Source organism: Penaeus monodon, chromosome 38 (assembly GCF_015228065.2).
Source record: "Penaeus monodon isolate SGIC_2016 chromosome 38, NSTDA_Pmon_1, whole genome shotgun sequence".
In the NCBI taxonomy this organism is placed as follows: domain Eukaryota; kingdom Metazoa; phylum Arthropoda; class Malacostraca; order Decapoda; family Penaeidae; genus Penaeus; species Penaeus monodon.
Window position 1 is genome coordinate 32,580,135 of NC_051423.1, and position 27,859 is coordinate 32,607,993.

Below are 27,859 nucleotides of genomic sequence, written 5' to 3' on the forward strand. Positions count from 1 at the left end.
TTTTAGGATAAATTAACTCCCGTATTTCATAATTAACTAAATTTCATTTCATTGTCTCTGGGAGAAGAAGTCTTACGCTAGTTTTAAAAACGGATAGGATTCAATATTAGACGGAAAAATCGCGTCCATTTCTTCAGAGCAAAACAATGGAGTGTTGAAGAAGGGAGTGTGGCCTCGTTCTCCTCCCTTTTCTCTCTAAATCCCCGCCTTTTCTCGAGGGATTGAGGCCCGTGGGTTCAGTTCATGGTAGATCTAGTCAGCTTTTGTGATGTGTGAGTTGAAGCCGGGAAGAATTATCGACTTATGAGAGGTAAGTGAGGAGGAGATACGGGTTTTTATTTTCCTTTTCTAACTCCTTGGATCCAAACAGCTGATTTAGATTTATCTGGTTTCACATGGCCGTCGGGTCGTGAAAGTTTTGTATTTCGTGTTTATTTTTTGAAACTGATGATGGGAGTTATGGTTTTTATTGATGTTAAGTGTGCAGAGTTCATGAAATCGATGTTCAAAATATGTCCTTGTCATTATCGCTGATGTCATATCCACTGATAATTTTTGCCATAAGTTACGTTATATCTTAGTTATATCTTAGCCATGGTTATGTATTAGCATTTATGAATTGTATATGTAGAGAGCAAATAGACTGACATTATCCTTGAGGCCATAGTTAATGAGAATATTTAAGTTTTCCAGAAGGGTCTGTTGGCTCAGGGAACTTGTTGGGACACATAAGGTATATACAGATGTTCATGATTTGTCTGCTGCTCGTGTTGGTTTGGCGGGTATTTTCTTCAGCAAATATATAGGCGATACCTGTTGAGTTTTTTTTTTTTTTTTTTTTTGAAGTGGGACATTTGTCCTGTAATTTTATTGGCTGTGTTACATCCACTTCAAACTTGTGATCTGTTGTGGGAGGTCTGCCGTCTGAAGTCCACTATGTGATGGGGCATTGTCAGGTGATTACCACAAGATTTCCACACAGGCAAGGGCAAGCAAACCTCCATCACTTGTGTTCTGGCAAGAGGGAAACTCAATTTGATCCTTGTTTGACAGCAGTTCACTAGGGAAGGTCTATTTCAAGCCTAGATTCCATCCACCCGATAAGACTGGGGGTCATCCCCTCTTTGACCAGGCCAAGGTTAGCAATGTTGGGGAATTTGGGGAACCAGAAAAAGTTTAATTTGGCCAAATCCTGATAATTTTTTGCTGACAATGTTGATCTGTAGTCTATACTTAGAAGTTTGATAAATCTTATTCAATAATAACCATTGAAAATGATGACTGCAATAAGACAGGGAAAATAGAAAGAAAAAAATGCACCCTCTTATTTTATGTCAGAAATAAAGAAAATAAGTTGACAAATGCTGTATGGAGAAAAACCTGGTTTAGGAAAAAAAGAATTGGTTCACACAGTAATCTGGCTAATGGAACCTGGGTTTTATAATTCTTTATGGCTTTTGCCAAAGCACTGACAGGCATGGCATTGCTCTGGTTGGTGGTAGGCTTGCAGGTGTGTTTTTAACATGTACATTTAATTCAGGTTTAGTGTTGTCTTGGTTTTTAAGTAACAAGAAAGATGATAGTGTTTAATTTCCTAATGTGTACATCCAGTGGCATCTCAGTGTCATACTCCTAGTCTAATCTTATCTTTCTAAATGCAAACCTGATTTAATTCTGATTTAAATCTACTCAAATCTATCTTCATCAAATCTAAACTCACAGAACATAAATGTTATTTATGAATGACGGTTATTTCATGTATCGTGTGCCTTAGTTACCATATGTTGTTAGGTTATAGTTGTCTCTGGGAAAATTTTGCCAAGAGAACTTTTACAATTTTTATTTTAATATCCTAGAATTAAAAACTATGTAATAGTGACAGTAAATAAATGATGGTATTTCTATTAGAGAAAGATGGGACTCCCTCTAAGGATCAAATACCACAGGGCACCATCTGTGACTTTGCCCACTTCCAGCCGTTGGATATCATGCCAGCCACATTCAAAGGGTTAATTAACAAGGAATAACTTATCATGGTCTTAAGTATTTGTTTTAAATTATCATCTTCCAAAACCCAAGAAGTTATCCAAGTGCTTCAGAAGTGTTGAGAATAAAAGGCAAACTAGGATTGTATTATTAAGAAGAACAAAAAAAGGAAAACAAAAGAAAAAAAGGAAAATATTAGAAAAAGTAGAACAAAGGAGGAGAATTTCCATTTGCAATATTAGGCTTTTAATGCATTGTGAATTCCTCCATAAGTTTGCAATACCCACATAACTTCTTCATAAACTTTATGTGAAGCATTTCTTTTACTTTTTTTGTGATTGGTGCATTTGTCATTGTTATCTTCATTTTTATTACAAAATATGAGTGCTCTTAATTCTTGTGTGCTGGCTCATTTGAAGCTGGTAATGGTCAATTAAAAAATTCTTGGTCAGCAAAAACATTGCTTGAAATGATCATGTTTAATTCATTTGGAAGAATTGCAAAGCCTTCCACTTCCTTTTTCTTTTAGCAATTTAAAATTTCTAGCTGTATAAAATCCTTGTGAAATTTTTCGTTGAAATGTTTGTACCTTACCCCTCCTTTCTGTTCCTCGGCAATATCCATTTAGTGCCGGATACCCAGGTGACTTAGAAGCCCACCTGGCATCAGAAGGATGTCCCCATAATCCGGCCATAATGACTGTTACGTGTATAATGGTCACTTCTTCTTCTTCTTTTTCTTCTTCTTCTTCTTCTTCTTCTTCTTCTTCTTCTTCTTCTTCTTAGTTGTAGGCAGAAATTGTTTTTTAGACCAAATAACCCCAAATTTTCATGCAGCAGTATTCGTGGTATATATTGTTAGGCTTGTGTTAAATATTTTAATCTAAGGAGGAGAGTGCAAAGATCATTTTCTAAAGTCATGATAAAATTGTAGTGAGGACCTTGGAGTACAATTACTATGGAGATTATTGTAGGTGATATATATATACATATATTTCATGGGTTTCTTTTCATTTTCTCTGTTCATGGAGTAGCTACATTTTCATTTGCTTGATGTATTTTACGTCGAGTGTACAAGGGTTTGGATTGATGTCACACATATTAGTATTAAAGAACACTAAATTTTAGTGTAAAGAGAGATGTCATGTTGTAAAAGTCTTTATCAGCGTCCCTAGTCAGATAATGATAAGCCGAATCAGTACATCATTTTAAAGGTTTTGTTGTTGTTATTTTGTTGGAAAGCTTAAAGTTGTCTGAAACTGATAAATGTCAGCTTAGTCACCAGGATTGTTTAGAAAGCTAAAACTTCATCTGATGATATTGAAAATTAGATTAATTTTATTGGTTATTAGATTAGACTTAAGTGCATTTTCTGTGATTTGACTTGCTGTTAGCCAGATCATTTGATTTTTATCTTGTTCTGTTTTCCCTTATTATAATATCCTAGTTCTTCTTGTTTTTATTCTCATATTATCTACTTCCACATTAATTTTTTTTTCTTTTTTACTGATCTCTATCTCCTCCTTCTCTTCTCTTTCTCTGTTCCTCCTCCTCCTTCTCTTCTCTTCTCTTTCTCTTTCTCTGTTCCTCCTCCTCCTTCTCTTCTTTTCTGTTCCTCCTCCTCCTCCTTCTTCCCTTCTTCTCTGTTCCTCCTCCTACTCCTCCTTCTCTTCTCTGCTCCTCCTCCTCCTCCTTCTCTTCTCTGTTCGTCCTCCTCCTCCTCCTCCTCTTCTTTTTTCACTTTTCCCAATCTTCTATTTTCTTCATTTTTAAATGATTCCTCACCAAAAAAAAAAGAAAAAAAAAAAGAGGGATATCTAATCAAGGCTGCCCTCTTATGTGATTGATGAGGAAGAGCTGCACATAATTGAGGAGCTCAGGTTTGAACATCTGGTTTTTGATTGGTGAACATGAGAAATGCCTTGAAATTGTCAGTGTAATGCAAGTATTTGGATTTGATGAACTGCAGACATAAGATTTCAAGACTCTTGAAATGTCTTTGTATCCACTTAGAATGAAAGATTAGCTGCCAGTCTTGTTTAAGCAGGTAGAATGACTGAGATATATTTTTATTTAATTATTTAGTTTATTTTTATTTAATTTTTTTCAAAAGTATTCCACTTGTTCTTTTTCATACTCCTGTTTCCTCATGCCTTTCTCTTCTTCAGCAGCATTTTAACCCGTAAAGTCCTGTTCCAGACAGTTGTAGGAAACTACACATTATAATCTACTTTATCATACATTACAATCATGGAAAGACTTGCTAAAAACTGGCAAGCTTTTTTATTTTCGATGAGCCTTATGTAGGATCCATTAATATATCATGATATTGACCTCATAACCCTATTCCTCTAGTAGGCCCTCTTCTCCATTAGCCAGCCAGTCATTCTGCTGTTTTCCTGCCTCTCTTCTTGTAAATGGAACGTATTGAGTGCAAATAGTATGACCTATTTCGTCCAGCCAAACCACAGATCTTTTCCTGTCCCACATCTTGTCTCCATACACCATGCGATTTACTTTGACACAGATTTACATCATGATTCGTCATTTTGCTTTTATTCTTCCTACTTCTAGATGCTCTTAAATATTTTTTAGATATTTTATTCTTTTGTGTGATAAGAATAGTATTTTGTTGCTTTATAGTTTTATTTTATATGTCTATAGTAATGCATTCCCATTTTCACAACTTTTGATAAATCTTTAAACTTTGTGCTCTATTAAAGCCCACTGTATAAAAGTGAAATATACGGCTTCTGGTGTGTAAAAATCAAGTTCTTGAAATGCCAGGATCAGACCTGCTGTAGTGATACTTGAAAATCATACCTTTTTGCAGCTGGGGAAATACAAGTAGAAGGTCTTGTAATTCCAAGGTTTTGTTTAGGCTATTGTTGTTCAAATGTGGTTTATGTTGTAAACCTCATTGTAAATTCAACTGCACATACATATACACACTGACTGAGCATGTTATGTACATTGTATCTGGCAGTTTGACTACACAAATTTACCATTATATAATAGGATACAATTCTTAGTCAGATAGGTCTGTAGAGAGATATTATGACCATTACAGACAGTGTTTGCCAATACCTCATTTCATATCAGGTATGAAATTTGAGGGATTGTCACTACTGTGCAGGTTATTTTGTAATACTATTATCTAATATATCCAAGATTATCAAAATATTCTGTTATCTTTAAATAGATTATCTGTTATTTGTAGAGCCATTCTCTTTACTGTTACCCATAATTATCATGGACATCATATATCTGATAAGATATTATACTGTGATTATGGAATTGTTGTGATGACTGGGCAGAGATCAAAGAGCATGGACCTTCAGGGTAGTAATAAGACAAACAGTTTGATGTGTGTTGTGATACTATCAAAAGGTACACTTTTCTATCCATGTAGTTGTTACTACATACCTCTGTACCTCATACAGAAAGTGGCACATCACTCAGTTTGCTGTGTATACTGATCTGTTTTGACTTTGGACAAAGTCTGTTTTTTATGTGAAAGTTTCCAGTGTTAAGGGTTACGGAGATAATTAGGAAAATTGTGATTAGTCTTTTTTTTTTCTCTCTTGCTGGAAAGCTTCAGCACCCCTAGATAATATTCATCAAGTTTCACACGGTTACAGTATCAGAGACATGCGAAGACACAGAAGAACACAGACACTAAGCAAGGCCTGAAACAATGTCTATGAAACTGTCTGCCAGATCCCAGAGGGGGAACCCATATGCCACACTTGAGAAAATGCAGAATGGCCATGCAACCACCATCTATTTAGGAGTAAGTTTATGGTTTGCTCATTGATGTTAGAATGATGATCATGCTTCGTGGCCACTGATTTTGAACATGCATTTTCACAAGTGCTATAAGAGCATTTAATCACTGATAGTCCGAATATATGTGAGGAAGTATATTGGATTTATGATTATTCTCTTTGAGCTATTACTCATTGTTTTGCTAATTTTTTTGATCATGCTTTTTTGCTATTATTTTAGAATGATTGGTTTATTCAGATGCATTCGTATAGTTGCATATCAACATATGCTTACAGGCATATTTGATTTGGAATACAGAGCATTGGTAGTATGCAACAGTGCACTGCATTGATTTTGAGAGGATCTATTTTTTCAAGTTGCCTTCCATTTGATTGCTACAGTGTATTCACGTTGCAATGCTTCTTTTTTCGAGTGATGTAGCAGTTCTGACTTATACTATCCTTGACTATTTACAACATTTATCATGTTCTGATCTATATATTTGCTTTTGTTTTCTCTGTGTGTTCTTTGATGCATTGTATTTCACTTCCTAGCTACATCTTGTCCTTGTTTCAAACATCACTTGCAGTGGAGGACTCCCCATTCTTACATTATAGGCATTTCACGTCTATCTGTTGTTCACTAGGTACCATTGTCCATGTTCTTTTGATTATTAACTCATTCTTCTATTTTACTTCTATCTGTCTTCAATCTCTCTCTCTCTTTTCCTTGTTTTCCTCTCTCTGTCTTTACTCCTTGTCTTTCACTCTATTCATCTTTCTCCTTGTCTTCACTCCTCTCTTTCCCTGCTTCACTTTCTCTTTTCTTGATTCATCTCTCTTCTTTTCTCCTTGTCTTTCACTTCTCTCTCTCTCTTTTCCTTGTCTTTCACTCTCTCTCTCTCTTTCTCCTTGTCTTTCACTCTCTCTCTCTCTTTCTCCTTGTCTTTCACTCTCTCTCTCTCTCCTTGTCTTCACTCTCTCTCTCTTTCTCCTTGTCTTTCACTCTCTCTCTCTCTCTCTCTCTCTCTCTCTCCTCTCTCTCTCTCTCTCTCTCTCTCTCTTTATCCTTGTCTTTCACTCTCTCTCTCTCTCTCTCTTTCTCCTTGTCTTTCACACTCTCTCTCTCTCTCTCTTTTTCCTTGTCTTTCACTCACTCTCTCTCTCTCTCTCTCTTTCTCCTTGTCTTTCACTCACTCTCTCTCTTTTATTTGTTCCTTCATATTTTAAGTTCATACCATTCCATGTTTCTCATTCCCATTTTGATCACTTTGTCCTTTTTTCACTTCCTTTCTCCTTTTACTTTTCTTATAATTCTTTTTATACATGTTACAATATTTAGCCTGAAAATATCCAGTGTGCAAAAGAGATTGATTCAGGTATATGTAATGTGTTTACAGGATGTTTGTTTGGAAATAGGTACTCATTGTTGTCGTCTAGATGGTTTAGTATTCCACTCATGCTTCTGAAAGCTCATGAATTAGGCTCGTGACCACTTCGTGGCATCAGGGTTACAAGATAGCAATTTCATCTGTATGCAGTCCCTGTAGCAAATTTAGAATTATAATGGTTGCCAATGCAGTGAACCTTATTTATAACTTAGTGGGAAATTCTAATGCGGATCTCTCTCTCTCTCTCTCTCTCTCTCTCTCTCTCTTTCTCTCTCTCTCTCTCTCTCTCTCTCTCTCTCTCTCTCTCTCTCTCTCTCTCTCTCTCTCTCTCTCTCTCTCTCTCTCTCTCTCTCTCTCTCTCTGTTTTGGATGGCCTCCTTTTTGGCAGAGTAAGGAATCATACAGGTGACTCAGAAACTCAGGCCTTCATATAAAAGATATTCTCTGCAGTGAGCGGGAAGCCTTGCTGAGGATGATGCACAACTTAGCATGTACAAGGATAATCCTTTCAGCTCATGGGCAAGCAGGCCTTAGCATGGGGGCAGTGCTATTGACAAAACATGATAACTGATTCTCAGATAGATTAGTGGAGGTGCTACTATAGCCAGAGGATTAGGGATTGGTGTGGAAAAATCCAAGATTGTCTTGGTTTCTAAGGTTCCCCGATCCTTTCCATCCCCCCCCCTTTTTCTTCCTTCCATCCTTTTTTTTTCTTCTTCTTCTTCTTCTTCTTCTTCTTCTTCTTCTATTAGGCTCCTTTTCATTCCATATTCCTTTCTATTTTAATCTCTTTTTCTTCCTCTCTCTCTCTGGAATGTCCATATTATCATCTTCATATGTACCTTCACTCTCACTCTCATTCATTCACTCACTATAGGAAATATGTACATGGCTAATGTATGTGCATACATATACATATTCAGGGAATGCCAAAAGGAGATGCAAGGTTGCATCCCCAGTGTTCTTAGTGGACAAGTTTCTTCCCTTATTCAGCAAACATGTCCACTTCATCAGCTTGTTAAAGGCCTGCATCCTCAGTAGAAATCCTTAGGTATACTCCACTATATGTATATGTGGGGTGGGGGAAGTTTACACTTATGTGTATATATAATTAACACATATGTAACATATATAAGCACAGCTATACACATAAACTTGTTCATAAACATACCCACATGTAAACAAATGCACCCATACATAAACATAACCACATGTAAACACATGCACCCATACATAGACGCGCACCCGTATGTAAACACACACATACACATTCACACAGATACATGCACATACACATTCACACAGATACTTGCACATACACATTCACACAGATACAAGCACATACACATTCACACAGATACATGCACATACACAAATACACACATGCATACACATACATACACAAATACACACATGCATACACAAATACACGCATGCATACACAAATACACGCATGCATACACAAATACACGCACACACACACATACACAAATACACAAATACACACAAATACACACACACACATACACAAATACACACACACAATACACACACATACACAAATACACACACATACACAAATACACACACACATACCAACACACACATACACACATACACACACAATACACAACTACACACACAATAACACACACACATACACAAATACACACACACATACACCAAAGTACACAAACACACAAATACACACACAAGTACACAAATACACACTACACACACAATACACAATACACACCAACACAAATACCACAACACAAATACAAATCACAACATACAACACAAAGTACACAATACAAACATACATACACAGAAGTACACAATACACAACATACATACACACAGAAGTACACAAATACACACACACATACACACAGAAGTACAAATACACAACACACACATACATACACACAGAGTACACAAATACACAACAACATAACACAAATACACAAATAACAACATACACACAGAAGTAAATACACACAATACATCACACATACACAAACAAATAACACACAGAAGTACACAAATACACAACAACATACAAAACAGAAGTACACAAATACACACTACATACATACACACAGAAGTACACAAATACACATACATACATACACACAGAAGTACACAAATACACATACATACATACTACACAGAAGTACACAAATACCACAACATACATACACAGAAGTACACAAATACACACAAATACATACACAACACAGAAGTACACAAATACACATACATACATACACACAGAAGTACACAAATACACACACATACATACATACAAACCAATACACACATACAATAACATACTCATAAAACAAGATACACACATACATACATACATACACAGATACACACATACATACATACATACACAGATACACACATACATACATACATACATACATACATACATACATACATACATACACAGATACACACACATATCAAAAAGAAAAAGAAGCACTGCTAGAATATAAGCATAATTAAGCTACAAGCCTTAATGGCACAAATTGCAGCCTTGGCAACCTTGCTCATGGCATGATGTAGTGCACATGTCTTGGGTTTACCAGTGCCTATTTAGCAGTGTGTGGGAATGGTGCAGGTAACTTACCTCAAACTGAAGGTACATAAGGTATGAAGATGCATTTCCTATATGTTTTATGATTTAGTGATTTTAGAAGCTGTGGTTTGAGGTTCACCTTTTTGTTATTTTTAGCAACTTGAACATTCTTGCAGTGGTTTGTGGAATAGTTATGGATTATCTGTCATTAACAGTAAGATAATCTTAATCTTAATGAGAAAAAAAAAATCCAGTTTAGTTCCAAGAAAGTTTTGTTCTTTTTTTTTCTACTATTTGAGAAGTAACCCATGATGTACTTCTGAGGATATTCGTTCAAGTGGATGATAAGAAAAGTTTCACTCTGTAGCTATTTTGGTCCCACATCCTAAAGGCTGCCAAGTCCTTGCTTTTTACGTTATATTTTTTCCTAGGCTTGGTCTTCCTTTCTCTCTTACTCTTGCTCTTCTTTACATTTTGTTTTGTTTAATGTTTAAAAAGAATTTGTACTTTTGTTGTATGTTATAGTATTTTTATATTGTCACTTTTTTCACCACATTTTTGTTATCTGTATTCTATTTTATTATAAAATGAAAAGATAAATATATTATATCTGTGCTTGATCTCTTTGCTTTGAACTGTGTCACTGTGAATCAAGAATTTCTTATTATTCATGTCCATGAAGCTATTCAGCAACTCTCCCTTTTTTGGTATATGCCTTAAGGCTAAGAATGCAGAATGCATAAGATGTAAGCTTAGGGAAGAAATGATTGTGAAATCTGAATATTAGATTTGATTTAGGTCTGTCTGATCTAAATTATGCAGGTATCAAAGTCTTCATATTTGACTGTTTACAGCAGACAACTGTCTTCATTTTCCCTAGGCAAGGATTATATAAGGTCAGAGTGGTACAAGTTGAGATCCTGATACTGTATATGGATATATGAATGCCATGTTTAAAACGGGCATATTTTGTGGAATATCAGTTTTTCTAGTTGCTGATTTTCCTGGAGTAAGCAGTTACTCAGTCAGCATTCATTGTACAAAATTTGCATTTCTATATAATTGTGTTGTAGTATATGCCCTTATTATTATTGAATAGTATTGAGATGACATTGTTATTAATTGAACTTTGTTGCTTGCTAGCATGTTAACTTGATATAGGAAAGAAAATAAGGGTAATGGTTTGTATCATTTCAGTACATTTGATATATTACTGTTTAACATTTTATTTTCTCTTTTGCTTCTTCCTCTTTTTCCTTTTCCTCTATGTTTATAATTTTCTTGTTTTCTCCTTGTTCTACTTGTCCTTTTTATCAGATGAAAATAAATGAATATTTTCTCAAAGTTGGTTAGTTTTTTCTCTCATCATCTTTATTTTCATTTCATAATTTAAGATCATATAATCATTTTATATTTTGTTCTCAAATTCTTGAATAAGTGTCAACTTTTTACATATATATTTAGTTTAAGTGGTTTCCAACATGTGGGTTACGACATAGGGTTAGCCAGAGGATTGCTAGGCATGGGATGTGGAAGGATTCATATGAGAACATATTTTGAGCTCATGTCTTAAAGGAATATTGTATTAAAGTTTGGTAAATAAACCTAGTACTGTTGCTGAATGCTCTCTCTCTCTCTCTCTCTCTCTCTCTCTCTCTCTCTCTCTTTCTTTCTCTCTCTTTCTTTCTCTCTCTTTCTTTCTCTCTCTTTCTTTCTCTCTCTTTTCTCTCTCTCTCTCTTCTTTCCTTCTCTTCTTCTCTTTCTTCTCCTCTTCTTTCTTTCTCTTCTCTCTTTCTTTCTTTCTCTCTCTTTCTTTTTCTTTCTTCTTTCTTCTCTCTCTTTTTTCTCTCTCTTCTCTCTCTTTCCTTTCTCTTTCTCTCTTTCTCTCTTTCTTCTTCTTCTTTTTCTTTCTCTTCTTTCTTCTCTTCTCTCTCTCTCTCTCTTTCTTTCTTTCGTTTTCTTTCTTTTCTTTCTTTCTCTCTCTTTCTTTCTTCTCTCTTTCTTTCTTTTCTCTCTTTCTTTCTTTCTCTCTTTCTCTCTCTTTCTCTCTCTCTCTCTCTCTCTCTCTCTCTCTCTCTGATTCTGGGTCATGGAGTAGGAATCCTGAGGAGGGGGCACATATTGGAGGCTGGAAGAGGGGGTTGTGAAGCATAAAGAGGTTGGAAATGCCTTTCACCTTTTATATGTAAGGTCTCTACTAAACCTTTCAGTTTCATGATTAGTTTAAATTGATTGATTTGTCCTCCAAGGGCCAGCTTTCTGGATTCATCCTTTTACTTTCTACTGTCATTCCTTCATCAATTTTGTCTATTCTGTGTGCCATTCTTTTGTATATTGTGCAGTGTTTATATTCATAGATTTTTTTACAAACTGATATTAGTAATTATATTTTGTATTAATGCATCTTTTGCATATTTCTGAGTGTGAGTGAGTGCAACTTTGAATGAGTGCACAAGTGTGTGTGAATAAGAGAGCACGCGTGAAGGGATGGGTGAGCGAGAGCACGCGTGGAGGGATGGGTGAGCGAGAGAGCACGCGTGGAGGGATGGGTGAGCGAGAGCACGCGTGGAGGGATGGGTGAGCGAGAGAGCGCGCGTGGAGGGATGGGTGAGCGAGAGAGCGCGCGGGGAGGGATGGGTGAGCGAGAGAGCACGCGTGGAGGGATGGGTGAGCGAGAGAGCGCGCGTGGAGGGATGGGTGAGCGAGAGCACGCGTGGAGGGATGGGTGAGCGAGAGAGCGCGCGGGGAGGGATGGGTGAGCGAGAGAGCACGCGTGGAGGGATGGGTGAGCGAGAGAGCACGCGTGGAGGGATGGGTGAGCGAGAGCACGCGTGGAGGGATGGGTGAGCGAGAGCACGCGTGGAGGGATGGGTGATGGGACAAGAGAAATTTGAGATTTGCGTACTGTATTCCCCCCCCCCCCCCATCATTTTACTGTCCTAATTGTTGTCTATATTTATGTTTTCTTTAAATATTTGGAAACCATGTGTAAGACTTCTCTGTGATATTAAATATTCACCAGCTTGCCATAAAGGGTTATAATAAGCATAGAGGGTGGAATGACAACTGTATATTGTGTGTTCTTTGTAACTCTTTTTCAGGACCTACCATTTCTTCTCCAATGCTTTTGACTTTGCTTTTTTCTTTCTTTTTAACTTGATTTATCTAATAACCTGCTTTTGTACTTCTCTTGTAGGTTAATTGATTCAACTCAATAATGAAAATCCTACCAGAAAAAGAAAAGAAAGATGTAAGTTGTCATTTTCATATCAAGATAAAACTGAGCCTTGTCTATTATCATGATGGCCAAGTGGATATTTCTTTTTATCTCACTGAGACTAGCAAAAACAAGCAGACAAACTGTGTATGTCCATGTGTGTGTGTGTTTGTGCCTCCATTCACAGAGCTGAATTTATGCCATGTTTTTATTTTCATGTATTGATTGATGCCATTTCACATATGATGTCAAATCCCAATCTTTAAAAGATGTTTATTAAATAACCATGAAACAGGTTGGATCAGGAGGATAATATTTTAATCTTTTACCTTTTTTTGTATTTTCTTCTTATTTATCTTGTATTTGATTTTTATATTGAGATAAAGGTTACCAGTTTTTTTTTTTAGATTGTTAATATCAAAATTTTGTTGAAGTCTGGGAATTTCCTTTTTCATCAGTATGTCTGATATAAGAATTTCACATGAAAATATGACTACGGCACCAATGTTATTTTGCTGCCAGGCAGAGACATGGTAATTCAGTTCATATTGGAAACCCTATTATAGACACTACATCTTGCTATGTAATTCAGACACAGTCAAAATTCAATGCACTGTAGTAAATACATATTTTCCAGTACACAGACACATCATTATATGTATGGCATGACAACAAGATCATAAATGAAAAGGGAGATGCATACATATATGCTTATATATGTACACATGCACATACACGCATGTAAATATGTGCACATATTGCGTATGTGTTTACATACGCAAATACAGGCAATACAGGTAAATATATGCACAAATACATACATGCACAAATTCACAGGCACAAGTACACGCATGTGCAAATCCACACACACACAAGTACACATATGCGCAAATACACATATGCGCAAATACACATATGCGCAAATACACATATGCGCAAATACACAGATGCGCAAATACACACACACACGCAAAAACACACATGCAAATACACACATGTAAACACACACATGCACAAATACACACATACCTGCAAATACACTTGCCACAAGTGTACACATTTGGAGATACACAAATATACACACATGCAAATACAGACACATGCACACACACACAAATATACACATTCACACAGAAATATACACATTCACACACAAATATACACATTCACACACAAATATACACATTCACACACAAATATACACATTCACACACAAATATACACATTCACACACAAATATACACATTCACACACAAATATACACTTACAAATGTATAAAAGGTATGAATAAGAAGAAATGTCTTCACAATACAAGAGATGTATTTGACTGGTTTTGATTATATCTTCATCAGAAATACATGACTTGTATTGTTAAGATATTCATTCTCATTCATACCTTTTATACATTTGTCAACATGACTACAGTTCATCCTTCACACACAAATATACAGATATACACATACACAGAAATATACACATATACATGTACACATACACGTACACGTACAAATATATACATACACGTACACGTACAAATATATACATACACGTACACGTACAAATATATACATACACGTACACGTACAAATATATACATACACATACACGTACAAATATATACATACACGTACACGTACAAATATACACATACATGTACACATACAAATATACACATACACGTACACATACAAATATACACATACACGTACACATACAAATATACACATACACGTACACATACAAATATACACATACACGTACACATACAAATATACACATACACGTACACATACAAATATACACATACATGTACACATGCACACAAATATACACATGCACACACACACACACACACACACACACACACACACACACACACACACACACACACACACACAGACATACACATATATGTATTGCTAATTCTTTCATTAAAGAAAGGAAAAAAAAAAGTGTGACTACCTTTGCCAGTCCAGTGATTTCTATTGAAGGTTAAGATTGGAACAGTTCGAGTGAAGCTTGTAGCAAAAAGCATAACTAACTTGTTCATCATGATAGACTGCATGCGAAGATCTTTCCATTTTCTTTCCATGAATTAACAGTCAGAGATTGTAACACTTGTATATTTTGTTTGTGTGCCAGCGTGGCAGACTGTTTCAAGGTGGTGTGGTCCTCCCCTTCTGCTTAGCATGAGCTGCTACCATCTGTTTTCCAATGAATATGCCTCTCCTCTACATTTCTTATAATGCAGTGTTTCTATGTAGTTTGTTGCAGTCAGTTCTCTGACATAAATCACTTCAGTATGATAAGAGGGAAAGACAGTGAACTTGTCATGGTGCTTCATGATTTTTTTTAACCATTCTTCTTCTTATCATTATTAAAACAAGTTATTTTAATTTGGATAAGAAGGCTGACATTAAGTTAACTAATTGTGATATTTGTTATACCTGTTTGGAGTAGCCATTATATTTGTATACATTTTCTTTGGAAAAAAATATTGAAAATCACGCTTGATATTCCTAAAGCATCACTGTGTGATCAGACAAAACCTGTGCACTTTTGAGCACCCTTGCTAGTGACTTTTACCTGTTCTCTTTAGTATATGGGAAGCTATTTTCTTGGTTTAGGCAATCACAGCTTCTACTTGCATGTTTCCCTATATTTAGTCTCTCTTTTTTTATCCTCTTTTTTTTTATATTCTGTTGAAAGAGCTAAGAATGTGGACTTTTTTGTGCAGACAATAGATTAGGACAGAATTTTTTTAAGCAGTATTTTAAGGATATGAAAAACATTTAATTTTTCACCCCCCCTTTTTTTTTCATATAACAATCAAGATTTGTTGAGCTGGCAGTTTTTTATAATGTGTTTGTTATTGTTCACCCTGACATGGTTTTTGCTTATTGGTTAATCACAAAATGGGATTACTATGAGATATATGTAATTATTTTTTGTGGAAATAGTTCTCACAAAATACACCTGCTTTATTATACAGCACTATTTCTAGGAGCGCATTCTGAAATAATCCGTAGTAGTCCCTTTTGCTAGATCTGTGCTCTGTGTTGAAAAATAGTTAATATATGAAGAGACTTCTTTAGAATCTTTAGTATAATTATTTAATTTTCAGATATAATTGAGCACAGCTTCAGCACATGTAAGACCTTAAATGAAATACTGTAGAATTATGATTGCATGGGAAACAAAAGGACAAATGGGTTTTGTTTATTAATTTGTTCAAAGCAGTATGGGAAAGTAGTTGCTTTGTACAGATACTTATTTCCAGCACATAGTAACTGTAGAATATATATTTTTTAATAGTTCCAAAACACAGAACACATTGGCTATGCATTTGTGTTTGAGGTAGAAAAATTAGTCAAAATGTATTCTGAACAGACCCTTATCTCCATGCACTGTTTTTACAGGAGGGACCCGGACTCCTCTCATCTCCGACCCCAAGTTCCGAGGAAACGCAATCGACCACAAGCCAAAGTGCTGAGGGCAAGGGTGTTCCCAGTGGGATGTGGGTGAATGGGCGGGAAGCAAGCGGGCTACCATGGGAGGAGGTAGCCCGTTTGCTTGTCACAGACACCAACAGTGGCCTGCCCTCCCGAGAGGTCATGACCCGGAGACAAGTCATTGGTTACAATGAATTCTCAGAGGCTGAAGATGACCCCTTGTGGAAAAAATATCTGGGACAGGTTAGTGTCTTTTGCATGTTTTATTTTCATTTATAGATTTTGTTTGTTTTATCATAAGAATCCAGAGTTTGCTTGTACCTGTACGGTGCTGTCATATTAAAGGACTTGAATTTTCCATCTGTTCTCAGTTAGTATTATTGCTCTTTTTTTTTTTTTACAGTTTAAGGAACCTCTAATCCTCCTGTTGCTGGCTTCAGCCTTTGTCTCTCTGTGTATGAGCCAGTTTGATGATGCAGTTGTTATTACACTTGCTATTGTGATTGTTGCAACAGTTGCCTTCATTCAAGAACTTAGAACAGATAAAGCTCTAGAGGAATTGAAAAAGCAGGTAAGCTTCTATGAGTTCACTGATGATATTTATATATAATGATATAATTTATGTTATGAAGTATGATTTTCATATTACATTCTACTGATTCTGTGTATTGCATATAGAACTGATGGTGGTAAAGATAGCTATAGTTGTAACTTTTATAACAAAGAAAAATTATTTTTAGAAAAGGTATGTATAAGAATGAATATCTTCTTAATAGAAGAGATGTATTTAACCGGTTTCAAATATATCGTCCATCAGTTATATTTATACCTTTTAATGGTAAAACATTCTTCCATGTTGATACTATGGTAGAAAGGCCCACAATCAAAATTAGTTTTGCATTGTGGGTCTTTCTACCATTCATACCTTTTCTACATTTGTTGCAGTGAATACAGCTCAAATTATATTTTGTCAGCAGCACATGAATGAAGTTGTATCATGTCTGTATACAGTATGTTATATCTACTTAATCCTCAGAGAGAGAATTTTAAACAGCAAGTGATATCATTGGCTATTATATCCAGTAAATCCTGAGAGAGAGTATTTTAAATAGCAAGTGATATCATTGGCAAGAATTTTGAGAAAATTTTGTTTTCAGGTACCCGTCACCTGCATGTGTCTCCGTGATGGTAATGTTAATGAATATCAGGCAAAGGAGCTGGTTCCTGGGGACATTGTCCATCTTAACATTGGAGATCGAGTCCCAGCTGATTTAAGACTCTTTGAAGCTAATGATCTCAGTATTGATGAATCCAGTTTCACAGGAGAAACAGAGCCAGCTGACAAAGTATGTAAAACCCTTTCCTCTGTTGATATGAGAATTTAATGTGAATGTCAACTATCTGAATCACATAAATAAAAAAATATATTCTTACATCTGTCATGCTTACCTCATTCCAATCTTTATCCTTTTAACAGAATTAAGAATTAAAAAGTGAATTGTAATCCTTGCTTCCAGAATAATAACCTTGTCACCACAAGCACTTATGGAACCTCTGGAAGCTTAGCCAATATTGCATATATGGGGACTTTTGTTCGCACTGGCCGTGGCAAAGGCATTGTCATCAGCACTGGAGAAAAGTCCCAGTTTGGTGAGCTGTTCAAAATGATGATGGAAGAGGAGGCTCCCAGAACCCCTCTCCAAAAGAACATGGATGAGCTAGCCAAGAAACTCTCCATATTCTCCTTCTGTTTCATTGGGGTTGTGTTTGCTCTTGGCCTGTATCAGGGAATTCCCATTCACAAGGTGGGCAGGCTTATCATTTTTTGTTGTTCTTTCTAAGATCTCAATAATGATTGCCGCTTTGAAATATACCTAAATTTACATGTATATTCAGGATGCAGACATTTTCTTCACCAATTTTTTATATACTGTGATTCAAGTTCACATACCCACTTTCAGATCTTCAATATTGCTGTAAGTTTAGCTGTAGCAGCAATACCAGAGGGCTTGCCCATAGTTGTGACAATGACACTCTGTCTAGGAATTCGTCGTATGGCCCAGCGCTCGGCTTTAGTAAAAGGTTTACACACAGTGGAAACTCTTGGTTGTGTCACAACAGTTTGTTCTGATAAAACTGGAACTTTAACAAAGGTAATTTTGGATAGAATCTGTGATATCTTTGCTTTATGCTTAGCTGAGTATTGATGTTAGATACTGATTTATTTTTTGGTACACATGTTTCTGTAAATAATTAACTTGTTCATTTGTGTATGAAAGCCTTCAACTTATTTCCATATGTGAATGCATTTAAAAATACAGCAGTATATCTTTACTTATTACTTTTCATAGATAAGCAAACTTTTTCTTTATGAAATTTGATAGGTCATATATTGTTGTTGGTTTTTAATGCTTTATAAGGTAATGCTGGATATTAAATTCTTTCCACACAGAATGAGATGACTGTAACATCCATTATCACATCAGAGGGCGATGAGTGCCACGTCACTGGAGTAGGCTATTCCTCTGACGGCTCCATTGTATTTGAAGGAGGCTACTCTGACCTAGCTAATGAGGCTGTCACAAAGCTTCTGGAAACAGGTTGGTTTGATTGCTGCCATTTGTACTTGCACGAGGATTCTTTTTGTCTTTGATCTCTTGTCATGGGAGTTCATTGAAGCAATTTATTGTGAATCTGGATGATTGATTGATTGATTGATAACGTTTATTTAGCCAATATACATAAAAACAGTTTGACATACACACAAAAAAAAAAAAGAATGGCTGAGCCTTATGATGTTATTCTTTTAATGGAAAATATGCTGCCTGCATATTTTGATTTATGTAAATAATGTGTACCAGTAAGTTCCAAAATTAATGTTAATTATGGATTTTCTATTTTTATTATTATTATTATTATTATTATTAATTATTATTATTCATGTAATCATGTGAAGATAGGCAAAAGGCAATGTGTTTCCCTTATTAACATGTGCTAGTGTGAGGTCTATTTTCTGTTGTGAACTGCAATTTTGATATTCTTTTTATATATGATCAAAACTGCACATTGTATGATAGATGTAGAGTTTTTGTAACATTTAACTTGTTTAATTACTTTATTTCCTGTCCTTTGACTCTAAAAGCATTTCATTGTTGTGATTTTATACATGATCGTCTGTTATACTATTTGAAATATATAATATGAAACAAAAGAAAAATTCTGAAAAGTCAATGCTGACAAATGGCCATACCAGAAAATTAGAGTTTGGTTTGAAATTATAGGATGGCTGACAAGAGATGTATATACTGAAAACCTATACACATTTGCCAGAATTGCACAAGAACATCAGTGTAATATTATCTAAGACAAGTATACCCCAGGAAAGTAAGATGAAACAAGCAACCCTCAGTTTATTCTTTAGAAGGCATTGTGTTGAAAATTAAAGGAGTGATTGATTGCCCCCATCCACCTACAGCATTTATAATTCCTTCATAGGCCATTGTCTTTAAGTTCATTTAGAAGTATTTGATGGTCCCCTCCCATCCACTTCAGCATAGGCATAATCATGAATGCCCTGCCACTTTGCCTTCAGCTGTGGGTTTACATATGGTTGTGTTACTTCTTAAGATTTACATATAGTTCACATTATACATCTCAAATAGTATCTTAGCCTTGCCATTGTTCTCTAATTTTTGGCAGTTTTGTATGTATGGTATTGGGATACACACCTTTTATTAGCTGCACTATGAGTTCCAGTTAAACCCTATATTGAATTATTCTTATGGTATTTTGTGTATAATTAATTGCCTTCTTACATATGAACCTGCAATTGAATCACCCCTAATGAATTTTTTGTCTAAAACTTGTCTTTAATTAACTTGTAGCAGGTATTCCATAGATTTTATTCTTATGCTTGTACTGTTTTTCAGGTGCTGTATGTAATAATGCTGAGATAGTTGGCGATCAACTGCTGGGACAGCCTACAGAAGGAGCCATACTGGCTGCTGCTATTAAAGTAAGTATGATTTTCCTAAATAGGCATGATTATGGATATTGGGTTTCTGGTCTTGTCATTTTTGTTACAGATAGATATCTTTATATGAACTTTTTACATTTCAGCATGGTGTGTACAATGCCCGAGATAAGTACCAAAGATTGGAAGAAATGCCTTTCAGTTCTGAAACCAAGAAAATGTCAGTCAAAATCAGGAATAAAAAAGTAAGTTGTATACTTGTCTCTCTCTCCAGCTTGGCCTATCTGTCTCTGTATCTGTGTGAATCTCTCTCTCTCTCTCTCTCTTTCTCTCTCTCTCTCTCTCTTTCTCTCACTCTCCCTCTCCATCTCCCTCTCCACCTTTCTTTCTGCTTCTCTCCTTCTCTCCCTCCCTCCCTTCCTTCCTTCCTTCATCATCCCCCAATTTTCCTCTTATTTCCATCATTTTCTCTATTCCCCCATTTTTCTTCTATCTCTCTTCTCTCTCTTCATCCCCTATGCACATCCAATCCCTCACCATCTGTCATATTGTACAATTGTTCATATTTTTTAATGGTATCCATAGCTGCTTCTATTTCAAAGTTAATTTGATATCATTCTGTACCATAGACTGGGGAAGTGGAGTGGCTGGTTAAAGGAAGTGTTGAGCATGTTCTGGCATCATGCACTCAGTATAACCAGAGCATGGCTACCCTCCCACTGTCCCAGGAGAAATGTCAACAGATCATGTCAGCTTGCATAGATCGTGGAAGGCAGGGACTCCGAGGTTAGTAAAAAGTGTAATAGGCTAATGTAAAATGTAATGTAAAAGATGTTCAACCATTCTCTCACATCTGAAGTGACTGGCTGGGTGTTTTTCCCCTTTTTTCTTTCCATTGTAAGGACTATGTGTGCCATTTCATAAGAATCTTTCTCAGGTTGGAGGGATTGCATCATGTGATAATGCTTTAAAAGTGGTGAACCCTAAAATGAAACCATCTCATCTTCCTTTGACTGAAATTTGCTTTGGAATCTAGTTGTTGGGATTGCACGAGGTCCGTCCACAAGTGAGCTGAGCTACATGGGAATGGTTGGCATAATGGACCCCCCACGTGAAGGAGCCAGATCTTCTGTTACTACTCTCCAGTCTACAGGAGTTAGTGTCAAGATGGTGACTGGTGATGCACAGGAGACTGCTTGTGCTATTGCCCAGGCAGTTGGTCTTAGGGTATGTAAACCTGGTGTCTATAAACTTTTTAGTATTTGAGATATACGCTGCCACTTTTAACCCATTCATGCATCTATTCTTGCCATGGTGCACTAGGCCCATATGGTGGGTGGCAAAATTCTATGCCATGTGTGGTCAAGCTTTCTGTATGCTGTGTGCACTCAAAGTTGTTTGGGTGTTTGGCTCTGACTGTGATCATTGAATAGGTACAGCCTCTCAAAGCAGGCTTGGGTTAGCATTTTATTCTCAGATTTTCCTGTTTGTGTTTGATTGATTGTTGTATTTATTTTTTGTTTTGTGTGTATTCATTATTATATTCCTCTAATCCAATAGGTTGGACCTGGTACTGTGTATTCTGGTGATCAAGTAGACAGCATGGATGAGCGCGTATTGCTTGGGATTATTCAAGATGCTACTGTGTTCTACAGAGTTTCACCCAGGCACAAGCTGCGAATTGTAAAGGTAAATTCATTTTTATGGTCATAATACATGTTAGTTGAATAGATGTTCATTGGATTTTTTTTCTGTTCATTCATAAATATTGCTGCTGAGTCTTTATTGGTTATATGAAATTATATGATATGATATTTCAGAATATTGTTTACTTCATTCCACATTTCAGAGTATTGTTTGAGCCAATATATTAGGTATAGCAACTTAAAGGACATACAAGGTAAATTAGATTAATAATTTGTTGTAAGTATGTATTTACTTACGATGTTAACAAAATTCTAAAATATTTTCTCTTATTATAGGCACTTCAGGACAGAGGAGAAATTGTCAGCATGACAGGTGATGGCGTTAATGATGTGGTAGCCCTAAAGCGTTCTGACATCGGCATAGCCATGGGCAAAATGGGTTCAGCTGTCAGCAAAGAGGCTGCAGATATGATACTCAATGACGACAATTTTACAACTATTTTGTGAGTTGTGTTACTACTAGATTTGGAATACAAGTCTGTGATTGTAGTATATTTAGTAATGAGTGATAGTAATTAGACAAGAATGGGAGAAATAAGTTCAATGTACCTAATTGTTTATATATATATATATATATATATATATATGCAATTAGGTACATATATTCATGGCATGAATATATGACAGTGGTAATAGGATATCCAAAGTTACAAAAAGTTTGGTTCATTTTATTGTTTTATATTTAATTTTAATGTGTTCATGTGAATATATCTGTCCATCCATTCCCATGAATAGAATGAAAAATATCTGCACAAGACCAACTCTTTATTAGATATATAACCTGCTGTCACCTTCAGGGCAGCCATTGAGGAAGGCAAGTGCATCTACCACAACATCACCAACTTCGTCCAGTTCCAAGTGAGCACCAGCCTCGTGGCCCTCAGTCTCATTGCTCTTTCCACGCTCTTTGGCTTGCCCAGTCCTCTCAACCCCATGCAGGTGAGATCATTTTATTTGTAAGTTACTTTTTTCTTTTCTTATATCATCATCGTCTCTACTATTTTTGTTATTATGCACCATTTTTGCTGTGTCTGCATCTAGATGGCTTCACATTTGTTCAGCCACCAAGTAGTCAGTTATTAGACTTCATTACCTCTCCAGATTTCCCCTTCCCTTGATTTTTTTTTTTTTTTTAACTAATGCTATCATTATGTTAATCAAAGAAAAGGGTAAACAGGTGTGATAGGTAGGACTAGTAATTAACTCCTTGGTGACTAAGTACTTGTTGAACCATCTATGTGTTAACAACAATTAATATATTAAACTCAAAAGTGGACATTGTGTGTGTATATGCCATTACTTGCAGCCTCAGGCTAAGTCACCAAGGAAGGGATTAGTAGCCTTACCTGATCCTAACTGTTTACCCTTTTCCCTGACTTTTGGAGAGTTTTTTCTTTTTCTTTCTTCTTTTCCTTTCTTCTCTTCTTCTCTTCTTTTCTTTTCTTTTCTTTTCTTTTCTTTTCTTTTCTTTTTCTTTTCTTCTTTTTCTTTTTCTTCTTTTCTTTTTCTTTTCTTTTTCTTTTCTTTTTCTTTTCTTTTCTTTTCTTTTCTTTTTTCTTTTTCTTTTTCTTTTTCTTTCTTCTTCTTTTCTTTTCATTTTATTTTATTTTCTTTTCTTTTTTCTTTTCTTTTTTCTTTTATTGGTATAGTATTGTTATAAGCATTGAGAATTATATAGTCAATAACAACGGTAACAATATTAATAGTATTCGGAAAAAAGATAAAAACAAAGGAACGTGGAATTAATTAAGGTGAAGCAGGTAGGCCTACTGATTGACTAAGCACTTGTGAAGCCATCTGTGTGTAAACAAAATTCACATAAAACTACCATGGATAGTGTTGTTACCAGGCATCAATGGGTTGATATAGTAAAGATAAAATGGTAAACCACAAAAGGAATAGATAAAACCTAAAAGGTAAATGGCCATTTGCCATACTTTGTAAGAATTCTTATTTTATATTTGTGCTTGCATGATTGGCTAAGGATGAGGAAGAGGTATGCAGGAATGTGAGTGGGTTTGAGGGGATGCAACAGGAAGAATCTTGTCAAATGGTACTAGATTTACTTTACACTCCATGCCTTGTTAACAGACAGACAGGGAAGAAGAAAGAAAGGAAAAATGTGAGAGAAACAGTCCACCACATTTTGAGAGGTTTAATCAAGCAATCTCAGATTCAGGTCTAAATTCGCTCAATTGAGTGTTCTCATACTTTAGTCTTAGGGGATCTCAAAGCAGCAGGAGGCCCCAAAGGTATGGAGTCTGTGTGACTTCAACGCGGTATCCAGCTGTGATCGAGCTGGCTATGAGTTGTCTGTCGGCCCCCATGGCTCAGAAGCTGATCCCAGCAGCAAGAACAGACTCCTTCATCAAGACTTTGCTAGGTCCCAGAGAATGAGGATTTTTGGCTCCTGGTATCAGTGCTCCAACCTGCATTACTGGATGTGGTATAGTGATATGGGTACTGTGGCCAAGGAGATTGACCACATTCTTGTTAGCACTCAATGGAGGATCCTCCAGAACTGCAGGGTTTACCAGAGTACCGAGTTCTGTGACACTGATCATAGCCTATCCTACGGTCTACTTCAAAACTCCTTGTCCCTCCAATGGCCATTCTAGGGAGTTTCACTTGGAAAGATTGAGAGAGGAGGAGTGTGCCTGTGGGTTCGTCACGTCAGTCTCTGATCGATTCACAGAACTTGGAAACGTGACGGACCCAGTTGCTCTGTGGGAGTCTTTCATGTGCAAAACACTCAAAGCAGTGCAGGAGTCCATTGGTGTATGCCTGAGGGCAAAGCAAAATTTCATCTCCCTAGAGACATTGGAGACCACAGAAGTGTGTTGCGTGGCTTGGCTGAATGGCAATCAGGACTTGCATCGTGCTTTGGTGCACAGGGCTCAGACACTGCTGAGAAAGGATAAGGAACAGTTCATCAGGAATCTTGCTGAGGTCCACTCAGTGGATGGACAGATCTTCTCGGATCATACTGGGGTTCGTGAATATTGGGCTGAGTATTTTGAGCAGCCACACCAGGTAGACTCTCCAACAGTTAGCTTGGATGCAAGTGCCAGACCCACCCATCAGCAAGGAACCTCCTACCCAAAATGTGAGGTTAGGATGGTGATTTCTAAGCTGAAGTGTGGGAAAGCTGCAGTCTTGACTATTATCTTGGCAGTCTGGTTTCATTCCCCATAACCTGTTGAGGGGAGTGGTCATCCCTCTCTGGGAGGGGAAAGAGGATCATTGAGACTGTAGCATCTACTGTGGCATTACACTGCTCAATATACCAGGCAAGGTTTTCGCCCACATTCTTCTAAAACAGATCCAGGACCACCTATTAAAGGCACCAGAGACTGGAGCAGTGTCGTTTCACACCTGGCAAGTCCACAATACACCATGTGCTAGTGCTCCGATTAATTGTGGAAGGCCAATGTGGGTTGCTTGCAACCTACATCAATCTCAAGAAGGTGTTTAGTGGGGAATTCCGACACGGATTATTGCCCTAATAGCAAGCCTTATATACTGGCACTGATAATGCTTTAAAGTGTAATGGTGGCCTGTGGAACTTCTTCCCTGTCAGGGGTGAGGCAAATCTGTGTCCTTGCACCAACACTTTTCGACACCTGCATGGACTGGGTAATGGGGAGAGCTACTATCCAAAGTCAGTGTGGAGCAATAGGGGGCAATGATGTTCAAATCCTATATGATTCTCTGGAATCACTGGTGGTAGCTCTTGATGCATTTAGCAATGAGGTAAAGCCCTTGGGCCTAAAGGTCTCCTGAACCAAGACCAAGATTCAGGACTATGGGGGCCTGTTAGGGGAACCTGTTCAGTTGATCCATGCTTGTGGTGAGGACATTGAAGTCGGAGAGCTTTGCATGCCTTGGTAGCGTAGTCCATATCTCTGGGCTGTCAGACCAAGAAGTCAGTAGATGGATTGGTCTGGCAGCAGGAGTTATGAACTTGATCAACAAGAGCATTTGGAGATATCGGTACCTATGCAAAAGGACGAAGCTACATGTCTTCAAGGCCTTGATACTACCAGTTTTGCTGTATGGAAGTGAAACCTGGACGCTATCTAATGCCTTGTAGTCTTGTGTTGATGCCTTTTGTAGCAAGTTTCTTCGCTGGATCATGGGAACAGTTGGCAGGACCATGTGTCCAACCGATGGCAACACTGTGAGACTGGCATGGGATCTGTTACTTGCATAATCCAGGATCACTAACTCAAGCAATATGGGCACCTAGCTCGTTTCCCTGTGGATGACTCTTTCCATCAGGTTGTCTGATGATGATACTTTAGTCTTTTCTGTGTGCTGTATGGTATATCTAGCAATCTTGCTGACCTGCGTTCAAATGCCTCACCACCTGTGGAAGGAAACCCTGGGCATCCAGAAGCAAAATGAAACAAACAAAATGTCACACCAAAAATATCCATTGTAACAAATGGAATAAAACTAAATTAAAATTGTGTTCTTGTTCTTTTGTTCATTTTTCTCTCTTTTCTCTTTCCAGATTTTGCTAATCAATGTCATCATGGATGGTCCTCCAGCCCTGACTCTTGGTATGGAGCCTATAGATGAAGATGTGAAAGTCCAGCCTCCCAGAGACACCAAGAAGGACCTCATAACGCCCAAAATCATCCGCAATTGTGTCATCTCAGCTGCCGTTATCATCTGTGGGACTATGTGGGTCTTTAGGTAAGTTACCATTTCTTCTTCAGTTTTTGCTGTTTTCTTTGCCATTTCTTCCTTGGCTATCATTGTTTTGCATTATGCTCACTTTGTTTTTCTTTCTATTTTGGCTTTGTTGAAATTGATGCATTTTTGAGCGTGTTCTCCCTTGAAAAGGTGACCTTGAAAGTGTTTTGCATTTTTCTTAAATAGTTGTTGATATATTGTACCAGTACTCACTTAATAAAAAAAAGTTGGGGCAAAAAAAAAAAAAAAAAAAAAAAAAAAAAAAAAAATATATATATATATATATATATATATATATATATATATATATATATATATATATATATATATATATATATATATATATATATATGTATATAACTTTCAGCCATCAACAGTTTACACTAAGCTTGTCAAGTTCCCATCTGAGTTTCTAAGGGAGGTTACCCCCGTTAAATTTATTCATACAAATTTATGATTTTTTTTTTTTTTTTTTAAGTTAGATTATCATACTTGATGGTAATATAGAACATTTTAGATATATTCTGTTAGATTTTTCATCTTAACACTATCAATATGTTTATAATAGGCAAGGATAGGACTTGCCAGAATAAGTGCAACTGCATCCCTTTGCTTCCATAAACAGTGATAACTAGGAAGAATTTATTACGTAACGTAACGTAACATAAACAAGTTGATTAGCAAGCCGTTCCCAGTGATCCCACACTGTAGTAATTTCAAATTCCACAAGACACTAATCTCTTGTATTTAGCTGCACTTTCTTTGAAAAATATTAGGAAATTTATACAGAAAACATGCAGACAAACATGCAGTTTTAAATGGAAACTTGTTTTGTGGTTTGATCAGGATATATTTTTAAATCTACAGAAATGGGATATAAGTCTGCTGTACTTTGCAGTTTTTTTGCTATAGCTCACAAAAAATGGCCCTGATCCTCAAACTGAGCTGTGGCCTCTCCAAGAGATCAGAATAAAAGGATAAGGAGTTGAAGTCACTATCCCTCTACCCCCACCAAAAAATAAATCTATAGATGATAGATAAATAAAGATTTTTAAAAAGTTGATGGTCGCCTCAGAT

The 27,859-nt window shown here is 36.5% G+C and overlaps 1 protein-coding gene across 4 annotated transcripts in view; it reads left to right on the forward strand.

The window, feature by feature from the left end:
- The first annotated feature begins 129 nt into the window (after positions 1-129).
- LOC119596913 (calcium-transporting ATPase type 2C member 1-like) overlaps positions 130-27,859 on the forward strand; it is a 30,348-nt gene continuing 2,618 nt past the window's right edge. The window contains exons 1-16 of one of the 4 annotated variants that reach the window (XM_037946276.1): positions 130-310; positions 12,930-12,983; positions 16,370-16,645; positions 16,806-16,973; positions 17,560-17,748; positions 17,920-18,207; positions 18,364-18,555; positions 18,855-19,002; positions 20,332-20,417; positions 20,522-20,620; positions 21,005-21,161; positions 21,412-21,602; positions 21,936-22,064; positions 22,358-22,524; positions 22,879-23,020; positions 26,598-26,782. In XM_037946276.1, the coding sequence (XP_037802204.1) occupies positions 12,951-12,983; positions 16,370-16,645; positions 16,806-16,973; positions 17,560-17,748; positions 17,920-18,207; positions 18,364-18,555; positions 18,855-19,002; positions 20,332-20,417; positions 20,522-20,620; positions 21,005-21,161; positions 21,412-21,602; positions 21,936-22,064; positions 22,358-22,524; positions 22,879-23,020; positions 26,598-26,782 (2,450 nt within the window). In that variant the 5' untranslated portion in view covers positions 130-310; positions 12,930-12,950. Of the gene's footprint in view, positions 311-5,143; positions 5,779-9,729; positions 9,806-12,929; positions 12,984-16,369; positions 16,646-16,805; positions 16,974-17,559; positions 17,749-17,919; positions 18,208-18,363; positions 18,556-18,854; positions 19,003-20,331; positions 20,418-20,521; positions 20,621-21,004; positions 21,162-21,411; positions 21,603-21,935; positions 22,065-22,357; positions 22,525-22,878; positions 23,021-26,597; positions 26,783-27,859 lie in introns of those variants that run through there. The other 3 variants (XM_037946277.1, XM_037946274.1, XM_037946275.1) reach the window with 3 other exon arrangements.